Below are 19,094 nucleotides of genomic sequence, written 5' to 3'. Positions count from 1 at the left end.
TTCCTTGGACACCACAGTGCTCAGAGCTCATGCTACATTCCATAAACATTGGACATTAGAGTTTTATGACCTCCGATCAGGAAAAGTGCACTGGAACATCACTCAAACTGAGAGTGTTGCCAAGTCGGAGAAAAATATCTACCCCAATTTCACTGCGTAGATTCAATCCGACATCACTCAACAATGGCAACTCCCATTGACACAGGTCGTGAATGGCAACACATAATTTACAAGAATATAAAAGTTTATGTATTTATTGTAATTTATTATTATATTGATTTAGTTACTGTAAATAACTTCATGTAACACAACTTGATTTGTACACCCTGCATGAAATCATTTGGTGAAATGTATTAAGTGAATGTAAGAAAAGCTATTCCTTTTTTTGTATATATAAGACAAATTATAAGGACAGGTTTGCTAGAGGTCTAAATGTGTTGTGAGGAACAAAACGAAAACCAGTTTATCAAGATCAGCCATCTTTGTTGTTTACATTCCCCCGGAACGCTTTGCAGTCATAACTGGTACAATCCAAGTGGGACAAATCTGACGTACGAGATTCACGGAATGCCGCATCAGCTTGCGAACGTTACATGACCAAATCCGGAAAACAGGTGAGCCGTGACCGTGACAGTTGTTACTTGAGCCCTTATGTACTGTGATGTAATTTTTGCAGTCAACAGCAAGTGACTGTACCAACAAGGCAAAATGGCAGGCCCCTAATTTATATTAATACCACAGTAGTCAGACTACCGCGTTTAGAATAGTGGGGATGCATTGAACACAATATTGTAAAAAATATTTTAGACTTGACTTCCCCTTGGACTTTAATTGCTTATTTTGTATGTGTGACTGTCATTGCGAGTGTTTCTTTGTCTATATGTGCTTTGCAATTGGCTGGTCCGAGTAGATCTTATTAAGGACAAGGATTAAAAAAGATGGACATATGGATGGATGCTTATCTTTCCTTTTTATTTGCTCATATAGTCAATGTTGGGGGTGGGGGTATCATGGTCTATTTATTTTTTATTTTTTTAGCATGAATGTGTTTTCTACCACAAGGTCTGCATTCTATTAAATTGCTTAGTGTAACAGCATTAGAAAACAACAGTTAATTTTAGCTGTGTGCAATTTGAACCTTGAACAGCAAAAATAACGCTTGACAGCGTTATCCTCTATTGTTTTTCAAACGACATGATATTTGTGCCATACACTCGTATAAGGTATTATGCATTCAGCAAGAAAGCATTAATGTGCTGTGTGACTGAGCTGAGCAAATATTGAACTTTCATTGGCTCACTATTAAAGTCACTTTGCAGCTGTTACAATAAATAATACAGCCTTTACAGCCACTGCAAATGGCACATCACACTGTAGTAAACACACATCTGTGATTGGCTGGCAACCAGTTCTGGGTGTACCCGGCCTGCTGCCCGAAGCCAGCTGGGATAGGCTCCAGCACGCCCCGCGAACCTTGTGAGGAAAAGAGGTTAAGAAAATGGATGGATGTAAAAAGAGAAAGAGAGAGAGAGTGAGGGAGAAAGAGAGAGAGAGAGAGAGTGAGGGAGAGAGAGAGAGAGAGAAAGAGAGAGAGAGAGAACAAATTTAGCTGAATAATTGGTGGTGGGGGGAATCCAAAATTTGCTGAGTCATGTAACTCACTTTTCTTTTGTTGTCGGTGAGCTCTCTGTAGTGGTATGCGAAATAATCACTGAATTCAATACAAATGAAATTTACACCATTATAAAGGGGTTGGTGCAAAAGTTGGTATGCAGTTAGACCCCCCCCCCCCCCCACACACACACACTACTTTAGAAAAGTGTTTAGACAAAAGGAAAAAACTGAAAAAAATACATTACACATTTATTATGTCATTAGGCTATGTACTACAGTATGCCCACTTTCCTCACACCCCCTAAAAATAAAATAAAACAACAAGAATCCTCTCAGTTGGAGAGCGTAGTATTTTTTGAGGTAGTACTTGCTTTAAAAAGTTTGAGAACCACTGCTTCAGATGGCTAAGGGTGGATATGTATGCTAAGAGACACAAATTCTGAGCATAATTATAACAGTTTAAAATATGCCTATACAGTGATAATACAAAATAAGGAAACAGATCAACAAAATCCTACCAAAAAGCTGATTTGCATATTTGGTGCATATTATCTATTAGAATATATTTGACATTTAAGTTGCTCATCAAAAGCAAGGAACAAGAGAGAAAAAAAGCCATTTAATAATATTTAGGAATCACTTTTTTCATTATAGTTACATTTTGTCTCAGTGCAATAATTGCATGTTTGCATTTTGTGTCATCTCTAATTCTGGAATAACTCATGTACCTTTTGTAACATTTTTGTTTGTTTGTTTATTTGGTGGGAGTGTTTCTCAATCAATGTTTTGGAAACACCGCAATAAAAGCATGCCGCGTTAGATTAATTGATGCAGGTGTACCTAATACTGTGGCCCAGCATGTGCTCTTTGTTTCATGTTGCGATGTGTATTCACTACTGTTTTTTTTTTTTTTTTTACCTGTGCTGCCCCTTTAAGGGAGCCACTTCAATCTAGGCGTGTTTCCTGCTGCCATTGACTCAAACAGTGAATCTGGCATCCTGCGGGTGGAGAAGCAGCACAGCAAAGCAGCTATTTTCTGCTTCCACATCGGCACATTTGAAGTATTTAATCTGATATTTTTATGAAAAGATAGTGATCGTTTCCTGGTAATTGGGGTCTTTTTGAAAATGTAATTAATTAATTATTTTAATTATTTTTTTCCTCAATGGGAAGCCGCTTGCCTGGTCAAGCGTGGACTAGTCAGCCGGGTCAAGGTTCGCTCCTCCACGGGTGGATTTATTATTTGTGGAGAGGTGGAGGAAACATCTGCAGCGAGCGCCCTCGGATGAATGTGTAATCTTCTTCCAGTAAGGGCGTGAAGAAGCCGACGTTGTTCTTCGCGTCGTCGTGGGAATGAGCTGCCGCAGAAAAAGACCGCAAAGTGGAAATCAACACTGCTGATGACAATGTGACTGCATCTCCGTTGTCGATCTCTTTTTTTTATTTTTTATTTTGTACCCGAGAACATGCAGAAATGTGTCACGTTGCTCAGTGAGTAACATCTGCATTTTTATTTTTATTTATTTTTAATATAAACTGAAGTGTGATCGTCGAGAGGCGCCATGTCGGCGGTGATGATAAGCAGGAAGGCGCGGAAATGGGAGAAGCTGCCGGGCAAGAACACTTTCTGCTGCGATGGACGAGTGATGATGGCCCGGCAGAAGGGAGTCTTCTACCTGACCCTCTTCCTCATCATCGGGACATGCGCCCTCTTCTTCGGCTTCGAGTAAGTCCCATGTCAATTCCCCCAACCACCCTAACATTCTCCTAACATTCCAAAATGTTCCAATCAATGCTGAATTGAGAGTTCACTGTTCCAAGAAACACTGTTTTTAATTGCCCTCAAATTCAACCCATTCAAATACTGTAAGTGGTTAATGAATAACTTTGGTGGCTTTCTGGAATTTCTCTGACAAATCTCTACAACACCAATATAATTCAATTAAATAGGTAATGATAGGTTTCACTTCGATAAGCAAATGTTTTCTTATTTACACCCAAAATAGACCATTATTTTTGCATAGATTCCACGAGCTAGTCAGAGAACGCTCCTAAAGCAAGGAAGGGTACACACATACTGACATTTGGGCCTATAATATTGAGCATTTTCCCTCCCTTGTGTTCAAAGTTAGCGGATGCATATCTGGGGTGTTGTAAGATTGACCCCCCCCCCCCCCCCTAACAATCAGCTCAGCAAACTGTTCAGGGCGACAATTTTAAGTGCTAAACCTGTTCAATATGGTTCAAATATAACTCTAAAAGATTATTGTGAGTGATTTTTATGTGGTATGGGGTGTGGTTGCTGGTTAGAGTAATGTTTGCTCCCTGGTCTGCTTCAAAAATGGTTGCAGCTGCAGTTATCGTACATGTTAAACTAGGGGTGCTCTGATCGATCGGCTGGCCAGTTTATCGGCCCCGATTTCCTTAGTTTTGGGTGATCGGCTGATCCCTTAAATATAAACCGATCTTTTCCACCGATCTCATCTCCCTCCTCAGAGGTCTGAAAAAGTCAGCCACTGTCCTCTTCTGCTGAGATGACGAATGGGCTTTTCATTTTTATTTCAGAGAACTACTTAATTTGCAGTTAAAACAAACTGTATTATTTCACAGACTTTTTAAAAATATCTGAGAAATTGTGATCGGTGCACCCCTATGTTAAACCAATTGATTGTAAATCTTTATTTTTTGTTTGGTCAAGCTGATTTAGGCTGGAATTTTCTTTGGTTCATTTGTGGGTTTCTTTCTTTAAAAATCAGTTAAGATTTTAATTAATATTCTTTGTTCATTTCTTGGGGTTCCTCCTTTTTGTCAACAAACAACAAATTGTTTTGTTGTGCATGTGGACCAAATTCAGTTCCTTTGCTGAAGGTTCAAGCCTGACCGCTCTCTTTGACGTGTTAAATATTTAATTGCTTTCCTGTGAGACATGTCTGGCTTTTATTTGAATATTTTCTCTTCATCCTAAGAAAGTCAAATGATATATTCCTTAAACATAGCAGAATGCATGTTGTCTTTAAAAAGATGAGTGTGGTATCAGCTGGATTCTTAGAAAAAGAGAATGAGACAAATTATGTAACCTTAATATCGAAGTTTGTGAACAGAAAGGCCAATTCTTCCTTTGGATATTTAGATGAAGCAAACAATCTGTAAACCCAGGTTCTTTTACTCGCTTATAAATATCTTAACCGTCTTGGGCCACATCATATCTATCTGATATGCTTTTGTCATATAATTCCTCCCGGTCCTCTGAAGTCCTCTGGAACAGGCCTTTTCACTGTTCCCAGAGCCACAACAAAAACTTACAGGGAGGCTGCATTCAGCCATGATGGCCCGCACCTCTGCAACAAACAGCCTGCCAGAGAGCATCAGGACCACAGAGACTCTTGATCTTTTTTAAAAGGCGGCTCAAGACTCATCTATTTATTTTACCCTTTAACTGATTTTTTAAAAATGTGTGTGATATTTTATCTGTTCGCTTATTTATTCATTTAACTATGTATTTAATTTTTTTTTTCATTTTATCTATATCTTGTCGTAATGGCTTTAAGGGCCCTATTTTTGTGCGCAGTGCAGATTGAGGGGAGTTTTTCTTTCTTTTGGTATTTTGCTTGAAGAGCGCAGATAGAATAGGATGTTTGAACCATTGTCTGATGGAACGCAGCCGACTCATGGACAATCTAAGTTCAATGCTGTGTTTGTTCTTGGATTGCACAAACATGGCTGATCTCATCAGGTTAGTATAGTATAGTTTCTAGGGGTGGGAATCTTTGAATGTCTCCCGATTCGATTGGATTCCGATTTTTGGGTCTGCGATTCGATTAAAAACAATTTTTGTTTCAAAATGATTTGATTGACAATGATTTTTGCTTCAATCTATAGATGTGCAAGGAATTGTAATGATCTACTCCAGTCTGACTCGCTAATGCTTATTAGTGCACTATTCGTGGCACTTTTATCACTCAAAAGAATGGCTCCACACTGTAAAAAAACTTTTATTGGAATAATTTGATCGTGACTGTTTCCTTATACTCTCTAATGTAGCTACAACTTAATAGTTTTTTAGACCGCGTGGAACAACACTGCCCCTATGTGGCCAAATTGGGTACAAAATGAGCAGCGCTCCAAATAAAGGCACACACAGACAAAGGCAAGACAGTATAAAATAATTTAAATAAAATCGATTTTTGGACATTAAAAATCGTTTCTGAATCATACTAAATGAGAATCGCGATTCTTAGTAGAATCAATTTTTTTTGGGGGGCACACCCCTAATAGTTTCAACTGAATTCTTTGACTTTACAAAATGGTGGATATGGATTCAAGTGCGGTGTGTTGACTCCAAACCCAGTTACGTTGTTTTTGGCAGGAAGAGCAATTTCACAGGTGTTCAAGATGACCGTTGGGGTCAGGCACAGGATGTGAACCTACTCCTTGTCAAGTAGTCACTGTTGTCATTCCTTTATTTAACGAGTAATGTAACTGTATTGTTATATTTCTCAAATATGGCTGATTGCTTCTAACACAGTGCAAGAAAGTTAAACAGTGTAGAGTTGACTCCCTTGTCCTTTTTCTTTGAGTGTGGACATAAGGATCTGTTGTGTGCAAAGAAGTGAGAGGATGATTGTGCTCACACAGACTGAGCAAGGCTCTGCAGGGACTAATGGCTGGAGAGTTGTTAGCGTGCCACGTTCATATTACAGCCCAGCAAGCCAGCATAACTATCCCTGATGGAAGGATAGATTTTCAGACTGAGACCTGGGTGGGTGTCACGATAAAAGTCATCTGTGGACCACGTGCAAAGACAGTTGTGAGAAAACACCGCGGGGCTTAACATGCCAGCAAAACAGTACAGTGGTACCTCGAGGTACGAGTTGAGTTATTTCCGCTCGTAACTCAAATCACTCGAATCTCAAATCATCTTTGCCCTTAGAAATGAATGAAATTGCCATTAATCTGCGCACGTCACATTTTTGTAGTGTTGTTTTAATGAGGACAAAAATAGCGCTCTGTAATATTGGGCTTAATAAAAACATACATAACTGGCATCATTGAATAATAGAATCAGAAGGAATGAAACCGTTTTTGTCACATTGCATCAATTGAACGGCCATTTTGCTGCTGCCTGCCTTGGCTGCGTTGTGGTAGTATAAGACAGACAGATGGATATACTGTACTGTATATGGATGTCTGTACAGTGTGCACTGAGTCGTCTCAGCTCCCCCCGACTCCATGCAGAGGATAAAGAAAATGACTGATTACTGTTAATTTGATTGTTTAAATGTGTTGCTCTACTGTTTGTGTTCAAATATCAGTTACTTTGAAGGGTTTTTATTCAGTTACTATTATGTATTAGAATAAGCATTAAGATTGAGATAAGGAATTAAGATTAAGATAGTGGACTAGTGTGCAATTCTACTCATGTTATATCTAGTTTGACAGTAAAATCAAAAATGGGAGTGGCATTAAGCATCTTGAAGCACAATTTGCACAACCTTTACTTTTAGAGGGAAATGAGTTGAGTTCACTGCCGCCGTTCGGTGCTCATATCTCAAGTTTGTGCTTGGAAGTCAAAGCAAAAAAATAAATAAATTAAAAAATCTGCCAAATTAAAGTGGTTTCTCGAAAAACTCGTGTCTCAAGGCACCACTGTATTTAGATTTTGTAGTATGTGATCATTCAAGTTGTTTTTCTTCACCAATACAAGTGTCATAGAGTTCAGAGATGTCTTGCAATGCAAACGCACCTTTGAGTGTGCAAAGTCGAGCCAAGAGCCCCACTGGGCCAAGGACAGTCGAACAGGGCAGACAGTGTCCTCCTGCCTGGCTTTGATCCAACTGCAGGCGAGCCGACGTCTCTCTTTTGTCAGCAGCTTTGGGCCCAGTTTGTAAGAAAACCTCTCTTTAGTTAGTGTTAAATTGTGGAAACACAAGTCTGGGTACACAAACTGAATTGAGCTATTTGCAATGGATAAACAAATCAAGAAGGTGCATCCAGGTTGTTTGTTTGCTTTCTGGGATGAATCAATTTCTTTGCAGCTCTTGTGGGCTCAAACTCTTAGTTTTATATCCTCTGGCATTATGTCGATCCTTTTTTTTTTGTGTGGAAGATTACTGATGCTGCGTTTCAAGCAACTTGGATAGTCCCAAATTTTATACTTACTTGCAAAACTGATTGATCACAGTTTTGCCATTTAAATGACACCATTGTACTCTGCTAAAAACATTACACGTTAGCCTCTTAATCACTGCCATTGACGGTTATAGACGTCAAAAATTCATTTGAACTATTTCGATTAGTTTAACTTTTTTTCCCTTCTTTTGTTAACAAGAGTATGAAAACCTAGATTTTTTTTAATTGTTCATTTCGAACAGATATAAAATTTGTGATTAATCGTGAGTTAACTCGTAAAGTCATGCAATTAATTTTGCTCCTAATTTTTTATTGTAATTAATCGCATGACTTCAATAGTTAACTCGCGATTAATCAGACATTTTATATCTGTTCTAAATGTACAAAACATTTTTTTCCCTAGGTTTTCATACTCTTGTTAACAAAAGTGGGAAAAATGTTAAACTAATAGAAATAGTTCAAGTGAATTTTTGACGTCAATGGCAGTGAATGAGTTAATAGAAACTTCAGCATGAACATTTTTCAGAAGCTTTTGTCTAAACTTTGAAAACGGTAGTCTTATGCAAGTACATACGGTAGGTGAGTCAACCATTACGCCGTTAGGTCACTAAACAAGCAATGAAACCATATTGCTTCTCATATTGTAATATGTTAAGCAAACACATACACCAATGAAGGGTATTGAAAATAAATTTGGATAAGCATATTGATGACCTCATACAGCTTTTGGCAGACGGAACAAGCAACGGGAGCATGAGGACAGCGTCATATGTTTGTCCCCCCGTGACGTGGGAGCATATGTCAGGACGCGCATTCTTCTTCTGCGGTCACCTGCGTGTGTGTGTGTGCATGTCACTAAGCGGAAGCTCTCGGTGTGTCCGGCTGTCCACTCAGGGTGTGTTGCATGAGGAAGAAGAGGATGAGGATGAGGCATTCAAAGCCGAGCCCGCAGAGAGGCTGCGGATCTTGTAACAGACACCGGAGCTTCTCTCAGCATCCAACCCCACCCTGCCTCCCGACCGGCCAATAGGAAAGCGGCCACTGGGCTTGGCTAATTTAGCACTAACTTGATTAATGCTCCCTTCAGACTCTATGCTCCATTTATCTGACACACATGTACAAGCTTGGTCACTGATTTCCTTTGGAGGTTTCATTTGTATTTTTTTAGTCAGATTTTTCAATCACTTTGTGTATGACTTTTTTTTTTTTTTTAATGGATGGCAGACAAATCGATCGCAGCTTTTCCATACTGCAAAGAACACTTACTATTTTTTTTCCAACGGGGCTCATATTAACTGAACATTATTCCTATGATGCAACCACCACTCTAATCCTATATTTAATCCTAGAAAAATCCAAATGACCCCGCCCCGCATGTTTTATCGCTCTCATATGGTATTTAAATGTTACATAACCAGCAAGATGGATTTAAACCGAGAGAACAGATTGTATCCTCTCTAGCTTCAGACTACCCACTTTCATATACACTGGATTATCTTTTTCAAAGAGTTTTGAAGGGAGTCGTCATGCGAAGATAGTTGCTAGATGGATGAGCTGCCGGTATGAAGTTCACATCATCGGATATTTCCCCCCGTCTTTGAATAGTTCCAAAGAGCCATTGAACATTCGTACTCAGAAGCTGCTTTATTCTGATCCTGTCTTTTATGATACAATACAAGAGATGCACCTTATCAAAGTTCTACGCCAGGGTTGGGAAAAAATATTGATTAATTGTTTCTTTAGAGTTTTGATTATTTTGGGGAATTGAATGACAATTAATTACTGTTTGTCATGAAGCATTGAAGGCATAATGGAGTGCACTAGCCTAAAGCACTGATCCTCAACCACCATTCCAAGGGCCACTTGGTACCGGGCCGCACGGATATTTTGAAAACAAACAAACAAACAAAAACCTAATATTACGGTATTGTTGTATTTTTTTGGGGAGCAGAGCACGTTTCGTGACTGGGAATGTCCACCAGCGCCCCACCCAGTTGACAAGTGTTTGTAGCAGGGCATATATGTCACTAAATGTACGTTATCACCCGGGCGGGAATATTGTCTACCGGCAGCACTTTGGATCAGCTGCAGCTGCCTGATTTTTTTATTTTTTTTGTTACGACCTATACAACCACCATGATAGTAGTCTAGCCCTGAAAATAAAAGCATGTATGAGTTTTTCTTTGTCATGCGCAGACATAGAAACCTTCATTAATTCAATGTTTTTCAGGTGGTAATAGGCATTTAGTAATAGCTTTTAAGTGATTAAAATTCAGCTCTGAGTCAATAATTTTGGCTTGATTTGTACAGTAGCTGTCAGTGCCATGGAGTCAAGGTGAGCGCTGATCATGGGCCTTACATATTTGGAGTCAAAGACAATTAATTCTGTCTTGTCTGGATTGATCTGGTGAAAATTGTGGTCCATCCACTCTTTGATTTGATGAATAATACACTTACTTGATGAACCTTAGGGAAAGTTCCGCGTCATCAGCATACGTGAGTATGATATGATTTTGAGATGTGGTGCTTCATAATCTGAGCATGTAGGTAGGTATTAAATAGAAGTGGTCCAAGAATGGACCCTTGTGGAACCCCACATGTGGTCTTTGTTCGCTCAGATTCATGACTACCAATTGAGACAGCTAGTACCTAGCTTGCAAGTAGATTTGAACAATTTTAACACAGTTAACAGGCGGAGCGCGTGTTGGCTCCTCTTCATGTTTAGGTATCTCTTCTTTTTGTTTAAATTTCCCTTGTATCTTGAGGGAACACTGACACAGGAAGAAAAATAGGTCGGAAGTGAAATACTTTAGTCCTGAGTCTGACTTGTCTAGGGGGAATCCATCTCCCTTAAAAAGATATCTTTGGTCCCAGAAATTGTTCCAATTGTCAATGAAATGCATCCATATTACTATAGAACAACTGTGACATCATATATGAGCAGTTAAGCTACAAAGAAGAAAAGAAAAATAGCTATTGTTATCAATCAAGGAAATATAGTCGGTAATCACAGTCGGTATTTATAAATTCCTTTTCCTGTTGAACATGTTCTCGACTATTTACTGGAAAATGCCACCAAAGCCCTGACTAATAGGAAAGTAGTGATTGGTGTCAAGGAAGTGTCTTAAAGTGATACAAGTATTTTGACTGTTGTGAGATCTTTGTACTGTATATTGGGTAGGAGCTAGGTTTATCCTTGTTTGTCATAGCTGAAGTTATATAGAGTCTTTGCTGCATGTTTTTGTTCAGCTGAGTGACTCAAGCTAACGAGCAACAGATATCTAATTATCGCTTCGAGACTGGTATATTTAAATGAAACAGAAAAGGTTGTGTGAGGTTTTAGCTGCTGTGAGTACAAAAAGCTCTCATCACATATTTACCAAGGTGCATTTGTGAAGGGACAGCAGAGCCCCCCCCCCCCCCCCCCCTATTTCATTCCAGCCTCTGCCCTGCAGGCAGTCAGAGTGTACAGATGTTTATGTGATGCCGTTGTGTCAGACTCTTGGCCCCGCAGTGCACAGCCATTTGCATTATGTATCACGTTGCATGACTCTGGCAAAGCGGGCACGGCTCGCCATGATGAAAGTAATAAAGGTTTATGAGTCACTGCGGCATGACAATGTGTTTTAAACCTTGGTTCAGTGAGTGGTTTTAATTACTTATGTCCTACCTCATTTTGCATCTTATTTTGTGGGGTTTTGTTTTGCTGTATGATCGAAGTCCTTGGTGGACACACCCTAACCACCATCAGACAAACACGTGGAATGAAGGAAGGAGCATGATGTGTCTATTATGGCTTTAATGGCTGCAATATAAACAGCTGATTGCGGGATTTTCAGCAAAGTGACATCCATTATCACTAAGACAGTGTTATGTCATACGAACCGTATACAAAGTTCAAAACATTACTCAAAAATGATATGCTATAGGTACACACACTGTACAGTATATGGAGAATAGGTCATACTAAGCATTATTAGCTCTATTTGTGTGTATGCGTTCATCTGTAATCCAAGCATCAAATAATAAGTAGCAAGTCAAAGTAGTTTGTTATGGATGCGTTGAACTGCCAATGTGGAGTAAACAAACAAAAGTTTGCCTTGCAAACTCATTTAAACGTATGTTCAAATTCGATCGAACACATTTGCACACTCATTCAAACGCATTTAAATATGTTTGAACCAGTTTACAAACTCGTTCGAACATATTTGCAAACTCATTCTAAGGAGTTTGAATGTACTTGTTGGCTAAATGCTAAAAACATAGCATTTTCCCCATAATGCCACAGGGTATGACTTGCCTTTTTTTTTTTTTTGCATTTGACCTACATTATACTGAGAGTTTGCTGAGTTTGCAAATTTAGTAAGCAAACATTGTTTATTAGTATTGTATGCATCTATATGCCCCCCCCCCCCCCACATGCATAATGCCACGGGGTACGCACATGCACAAGTCTAAAGCATAATCGGGGGGGTAGATATAATAATAAAACCATAAAATTCACTAAGAAACAATGTTTACTTACTTAACTTTGGAATATATTGGTATAATTTAGGCCAAATGCAAAAAAAAAAAAAAAAATACTATAAAATATATAAGTCCTTGGCATTATGGCGGGAAAAAAAATCCAAGAAATTTGAAAGCCTTGGTTCATATTAGCGGTTATCCAGCAACGTACAGTTGAGTGGGCAGTTGTGGCCGCTTTAAAACGCTCCGTTTTTTTTTTATTTCAGCCAGGAAGGATGCTAGACAAAGTAGCATCCATGTTGGACACAGGATTTGAGGGCAGAGACAATAACTTTAATTTGTCATGATTTTGAAGCCTCATTTTATATACTTGCTGTTGATAACACTCTTGTGTGAATTGTGTCAACTTTATAAGACATACTGCAAGCTATTTATTTGAACTTGGAAATGAATCTAATAATGTCAAAAATGACTGGTGAAAGATATTTGTGATACGACGCGTGTTCAACCTTGTATGTAAAAATGACTCATTTGCAAGTCATTTTCAGTATTGATCTGCCACTAAAGACATAGACTAAGCTCTGAACACACACTTTACTAAATTGGTGAAATACATCCCCAAGACGAGTGAGGAAGAAGGTTCACCGGTGATCAGATCAATAAACCTTGCAGATGAAATCATCCCCCCTCGGGTATCGAGCGGCTGATTAAGTTCACTTTTTTTTTTCTTCTGCTCACTCATTGAGTGATGACCTCACAGTGTCACTGTAGCATCATCAGCCTGCCACTCGACTGCCCGGGAAGCATTCGCACCCAGTCAGGAAAGCAGCATGGCTGATGGGAATGGATGATAGCGTGTGACTCCGATGGCCACCAGTAAATTTACGGAAATTACGCTTCATCAATTGGCTGCTTGTGACAAATAACCCATATGGCATTTAGACGTTCGGTCCACAGGAAATGGCTTGCAATTTGTTTGAACTCTGCCGCTTCTTTCCTATTGTGGGAAAATAGAGACATATCAGACCAGTTCTGCAGGTGTGTATACTGTGCGTTTAGGTATTCTGACATACTTGTTAATCAGCATTGGACTGGTGGACTTAACTTTTTGGTTGTGGTTTGCTGACAATCACCTTATTTTAACGGCCTTCCAGTGAACCCTTGTTTATCGCAAGGAACGCATTCCAGGCCCAACCGCGATAGATGAAAATCTGCAATATACAGCGGTTATAAAAAGTCCACACACACCTGTTCAAATGCCACGTTTGAACACTCATCTTTTTAAATCTCAGAATCCTGGCATCGGAACACAGGCGTGTACGCTTTATGTTTACTGCAGAGTGACTGTATGCACATTATTATTATTATTTTTTTCATATGAACCCTCCCACACCAAAACACACCAGGTAAATGTGTGGAAAATAATAACTGTACTTATTGTAGTGTCTGTATGTTCGATATGGGAATTTAAGAGGCGGGGCCTTGGATGGGTGACGTGTGTTAGATATTATTAACATTTAAATTCTTTATTTTCATATATTAACCATTGTTATACATTATTAACATCTTAATTCTTTATATTAACCATGTTGAAAGGTTTTGTAGACGTGTGTGGCGGGTAGTGTTGAGCTCAGTATAATTTGACCTTAAGCTGGGACATATTATTTGGTCTAGAAGTTCCTTCTCTGTGGGAAAACACATTTGGTCCTTGAGGACAGAATCTGTTTTGAACACGCACCCCTGACTCTGTTTTCGCCATCGCTCATGGAAAAGTACCCAGAGAGTATGTTTTGTCTACAAATGAAAGAGAGGCGGTCGGTTTTAACTATAAGAAGCCATTTTACACGCGGAAGAGACACATTCGGCGCTCTGAATTCCACCTGTTAAGTGATGAATTGAAGTCTGTTACAATGTCCAGAGATCTCTGTTAGATTAAAATCATTTTTGCAAAGGTGTTTTTTCTTACATTAAATTGTCTTCAAGTTTTGGAACACGCAAAGAGGACAAATAATTTTATTCCTCTTCATGTGTGACAGTGTGTGGATGTGAGCTTGTATGACCGACACCAAGTCCTGCCTCATTGTGTTTGTGTTTTACTATTCTTACATTGTGATAGCATTCAGTACATCAGCTCAATACATTTGTATCCAATATTGTGTCGTAACAAAGAAAATCAACCAACAATATGTTTGTGGTTGTACTGTAGCTTTCAGTGGTTACACAAACTACATGAATGTAATATTAGAATGACTTCTAATTATGATGAAGTGCAATAAAAGTCTTGGTTACAAACATTTACACAACCATATGTGATATAAAACAGGGATATTACACGGCACAAATGCACCATGTTTAATGTCTTGATGACAGTCAATAATGGATAATGATGATACAGGGATGTGACGATGATTTTATGGTTTGTCGTGAAGAGGTTAACTGTAACATAAGGTGTTGTATTTAAGAAAATGAGAAATGACATTTTCAGAGGATTAGACGGTCAGTGTTCGAAGACTTTAAATTTTCCATATTTGCGACTGTGACTGACTGGTGATAGGCATTGGAAATTAGATAAGCTGTATAGAAAACAGATGGGCAGAGGAACTAAAAATGCTGAAAACGTTTCACATTTGCAGCAGTGAAGTGCAGAATTTTTGCAATTTATCTTTCCAGTCTTTTAAAGTCCCAAATTGATGCTCTTCTTGTGCCGCATATCTATTTTATGGCATCTTTTAATGCTCACTAGTCTAGCCAGATATTCATTTCTGCGATCGTTAAAATCCTCTCATATTCTTCTCCCCGGGTTGTCACTGGCATGCACATAGGCCAACGCTTAGCTCCTTGATGAGCCTCCACAATGCAACTTGTACAGGATGTGGCACAAATGCAATATTAATGTGACATTATGGATAAATGATTTTCAGCTACTTGAGAGGTTGTCACAGTTGTTTCCACTGTAGCTGCTGTTGTTAGAAAATTGGGACTAAAGTACTCACTCTCTGTAATTCAGTGTTGTGAACAAGTAAAAGTACTGATTGAAATCCTTTACAAGGATCAACGTATGTTTTGCTTTTTCTTTAGCTTTTTTTGTGACACTAGGGATGTTGGTAGACTTTTATTCATATCAGTGCTACGCAAAACATTTGCATTAGAAGATATGTATTTTTTTTATTTTTAACAATTTAGATCAATTCCCAAGCGTTTTAATAACAGTTCTGTGCATTGATTAAAAATTCCAGAATAGTCCTGGTCTCATGCGTATCAGAAATAAACGCTAATCATTAGGGGTGTGCCAAAAAATCGATTCTCATAAGAATCGCGATTCTCGTTAAGTACGATTCAGAATCGATTTTAAATGTTCCAAAATCGATTTTATTTGAATTATTTTCTACTGTCTTCCCTTTGTCTGTGTGTGCCTTTATTGGAAGCACTGTTCCTGTTGTACACGATTTGGCCACTTAGGGGCAGTGTGGTTCCACGCGGTCTGATACACTGTTAAATTGTAGCGACATAGAAGCAAAAAGTCATGATCAAGTTATTCCAATAAATGTTTTTTTTTTTGTTGCAGTGTAGGAATGTTTAGATACTTCTCTGTATACGTTCATGAAGCGTTTTAAAAGAGATAAACGTGCCATGAGTAGCGCGCTAATTAGCATTAGCGATTCAGACTGGAGTAGATCATGACAATTCTTTGCATATTTATAAATTGAAGCAGAAATCCTTGTCAATCAAATAATTTTTAATCTAAAATCGTTCAGAATCGATTATCGAATCGTGAGCCATTTAAAGATTCCCAGCCCTACTAATCAGTGCAACCAACAAAACTCAATGCAGCTCTGCTTACCTTGTGGTTTGAGCATTGCGATTACATAGTTTTTCAGACAGCTTAGTGCCACTAAAGCTGTCTCATTCTGTCTGTGGGCAACATTATGTAATTTAGCCCCATCATCACAATATGGAAATATTTACAATGGCTTGCTCATAAACACATTTTCAGAACTAGACAGATACAAGATTTACTTGGTTGTTTACCCATTTAGAGGATCCGTTCATGATTGTTTTATTTTTTGTCTTTATGTATTAACAGTGGTTTACTTTATTTTACATTTCAATATCAGTTAAGAATGTTCTCGAAAAGGTTTCTAGCATCCTGAAACAGTTTGCGTTGATTCATCGAGGTTCCACTGCTGGGTGATTTATGCTAACGTGTCCCCAGTCCTCCAGATTGTCAGGGCAGTGTGGCATGATGTTATTTATTTCCAGTTGTGACTTTCTTCTGTCAAAGTTTACGACCTCATGTCCAGAACAGCAGTTGACGATATGCATGGTCTTGTGCTGTCCTGCCTTTTTACGGTCCATATTTATGGACGGCAGGAAAAGGTCTAACGCACCACTCCTGCTCTTTTCAACCGTAGGTGCCCATACCTGGCTGTCCACCTGTCCGCCACAATCCCAGTCTTCGCCGCTGTGCTTTTCCTCTTTGTCATGGCCATGCTACTGAGGACCAGCTTCAGTGACCCGGGCGTCCTTCCTCGTGCTCTTCCAGAGGAGGCCACATTTATTGAGATGGAGATCGGTAAGTTTATGCAGATTTTAAAATACTAGACATAAGCCTTTTTTTTGCAATTTATTTTCTATTATCACATAAATGCATGCATACAGCGGTGCATTGAGATACGTGTTAGCTTCGTTCCATGAATGTAACTCAAAACTTCTATATCTCAAATCATCTTTTTCCATTGAAATGAAGGGAAATGCCATTAATCCGTTCCAACCTTCCCCCAAAACAACAAAAAATGTTGTAATATGAATTCTGATGAGGAAATATAGAGCACCACAATATCACTTTAATAGTGCTTAAAGGAACCACACCATGGTATTTTAAGCCCTTCCACATTTTACTATAGGCATATAAATGATGAAATCTTACCTTTGACACAATTGCGATGTAATTTCTTATGAAATGTGAGTTATTTCAGTGGCTATTTTTCTTACGCGGAAGTCAAACGCTTGGTTCAGTAAAACCCCGCCTCTCCCCCTGTGGCTGCCACACGAAACATACAGATAGGTTTTAAACCAATTTTTAAAATGGACTCTAAACTTTTACGGGCTGCGAGATCCTGCATTTGGTCACGCAAGCCATCAATTCTTGAATAAACATTTGAAACAAAACGGGTCTTGTCGCAAGAAATCGTGGAAGGGGAGGGTAGCAGAGAGGTTGGAGGAAAGAAGAAGAAGGAGGAGGAAGAAAAAAAGCACCACAGCAGGTCGCGAACCCGCGCCCTATTGCTTATGGGGCAAGTGCACTGTCCACTCCACCATCCATTCATTTAAATTTATTGGCGCAAATGTTTTACTTGTAGTATACCAGTGTCAGCCAGTAGATTTTAAGACGGCCAATTGTCATTTCATTGCACTTTGGCATTGCAAATTTGAAGAATAATTGATTGCTTTGAATTCATTTGGACAGAATGTTTATTGATAGTCTACTTTTGTCATTATCCCATAGAGGGAGGTCTGAAAGTGGGCGTGCATTTAGTCCGCAGAGGCGGTGGGGAGGGTGGCGCAATAACGTAAAACCGTGCCAACAGCTTGTTTTCTCAGGTTGGGAGGGGCTGCTGCTTGGAGAGCAGAATAACTTAGACTTTCTCATACAGGGGCGAATGGAGGAAAACTCAACTTTGGTCATGTTTTTGGTGAGGAATTTTAACCTGGCTAAAAGCTCCAAAAAACGTTTTTTTTTTTATGTTGCAGTCTAACCAGTTTAAAACATTCAGTAATGACAGTTAGCAGAAAGAGTTAGCTACCGGTACTCAAAGCTATGTCTTCCGACAGCTGTAGTTGTACAATTAGAGAAAGTTGAGCGGCATCAATGGAATAAGTTTAAATACCACAGTGGAAATATTTTGGGTTCAAACCGGATAATCACGGTTCGATCGCTCGCATCAACAAGCTAGTATGTATGTCACATTTGTTTGTAGAAAGTCCCAACAGAACAAATCTCAAAGTCCATTTGCCGACATCTTACATTTAAGGATGCCTTTGTCCAACAATGCAGACATAAATGTAACGGCACAAAATGACGCACGGCCATAGTTTGCATAACTGTCTTCAGCAGCTTTATAGCCAAAGAGACACTTGATGAGCAGTAGAAAAAGCCCCCCAAAAATGTTGAGATCCCAAACAGTTATTTCAGCCTTGTATGCAACTGTAAGTGGACATTCTGAGAAAGATAAGTCATTTCTTTGTACTCTGCCACATCTGCTACTGATATGTGGTTGTATGAGTTATACTATATGTTAATAGTCGTTTTTAAAATAAAAATAAAAATATTTATCCAAGATACTTAACTCATTCACTGCCATTGACGGCTATAGATGTAAAAAATTCATTTGAACTATATCTATTAGTTTAGCGTTTTTCCCCCATTTTTGTTAACAAGAGTATAAAAAAATAGTGTACATTTAGAACAGATTTATAAAATTTGTGATTAATTGCGAGTTAACTAGTGAAATCATGCGATTAATTACGAAAGAAATTACGCCCCTAATTTTTAATAATCTTTTCTTTTTTTTAAAAAAAAAAGCAAAAAAGAAAAGATTATTAAAAATTAGGGGCGTCAGGCGATTAAATTATTTAATTATAATTAATCGCTTGACTTCACTAGTTAACTCAAGATTAATCACACATTTTATATCTGTTCTAAATGTACAATAAAAAAAATATTTTCTTGGGTTTCATACTCACATAAAAATGTTAAACTAATAGAAATAGTTCAAATGAATTTTTGACGTCTATAGCCGTTAATGGCAGGGAATGAGTTAATTTTGTGTTCTACATTTCAATGCCAATATTCAATATTCCTGAAAAGTTAATTGCTCTTAAAA

General features: G+C 38.6%; 1 protein-coding gene across 2 annotated transcripts in view; it reads left to right on the top strand.

Moving 5' to 3' along the window:
- The first annotated feature begins 2,575 nt into the window (after window positions 1–2,575).
- The window catches only part of zdhhc9 (zDHHC palmitoyltransferase 9), a 37,691-nt gene continuing 21,172 nt past the window's right edge, over window positions 2,576–19,094 (top strand). Inside the window, exons 1-3 of one of the 2 annotated variants that reach the window (XM_077577732.1) lie at window positions 2,576–3,022; window positions 3,157–3,340; window positions 16,623–16,783. In XM_077577732.1, the coding sequence (XP_077433858.1) occupies window positions 3,177–3,340; window positions 16,623–16,783 (325 nt within the window). In that variant the 5' untranslated portion in view covers window positions 2,576–3,022; window positions 3,157–3,176. Of the gene's footprint in view, window positions 3,341–16,622; window positions 16,784–19,094 lie in introns of both variants that reach the window. The other variant, XM_077577733.1, reaches the window with a different exon arrangement.

This window comes from Vanacampus margaritifer, chromosome 10, assembly GCF_051991255.1.
Source record: "Vanacampus margaritifer isolate UIUO_Vmar chromosome 10, RoL_Vmar_1.0, whole genome shotgun sequence".
Lineage (NCBI taxonomy): Eukaryota > Metazoa > Chordata > Actinopteri > Syngnathiformes > Syngnathidae > Vanacampus > Vanacampus margaritifer.
This window is presented reverse-complemented; position numbering and strand designations above follow the sequence as displayed.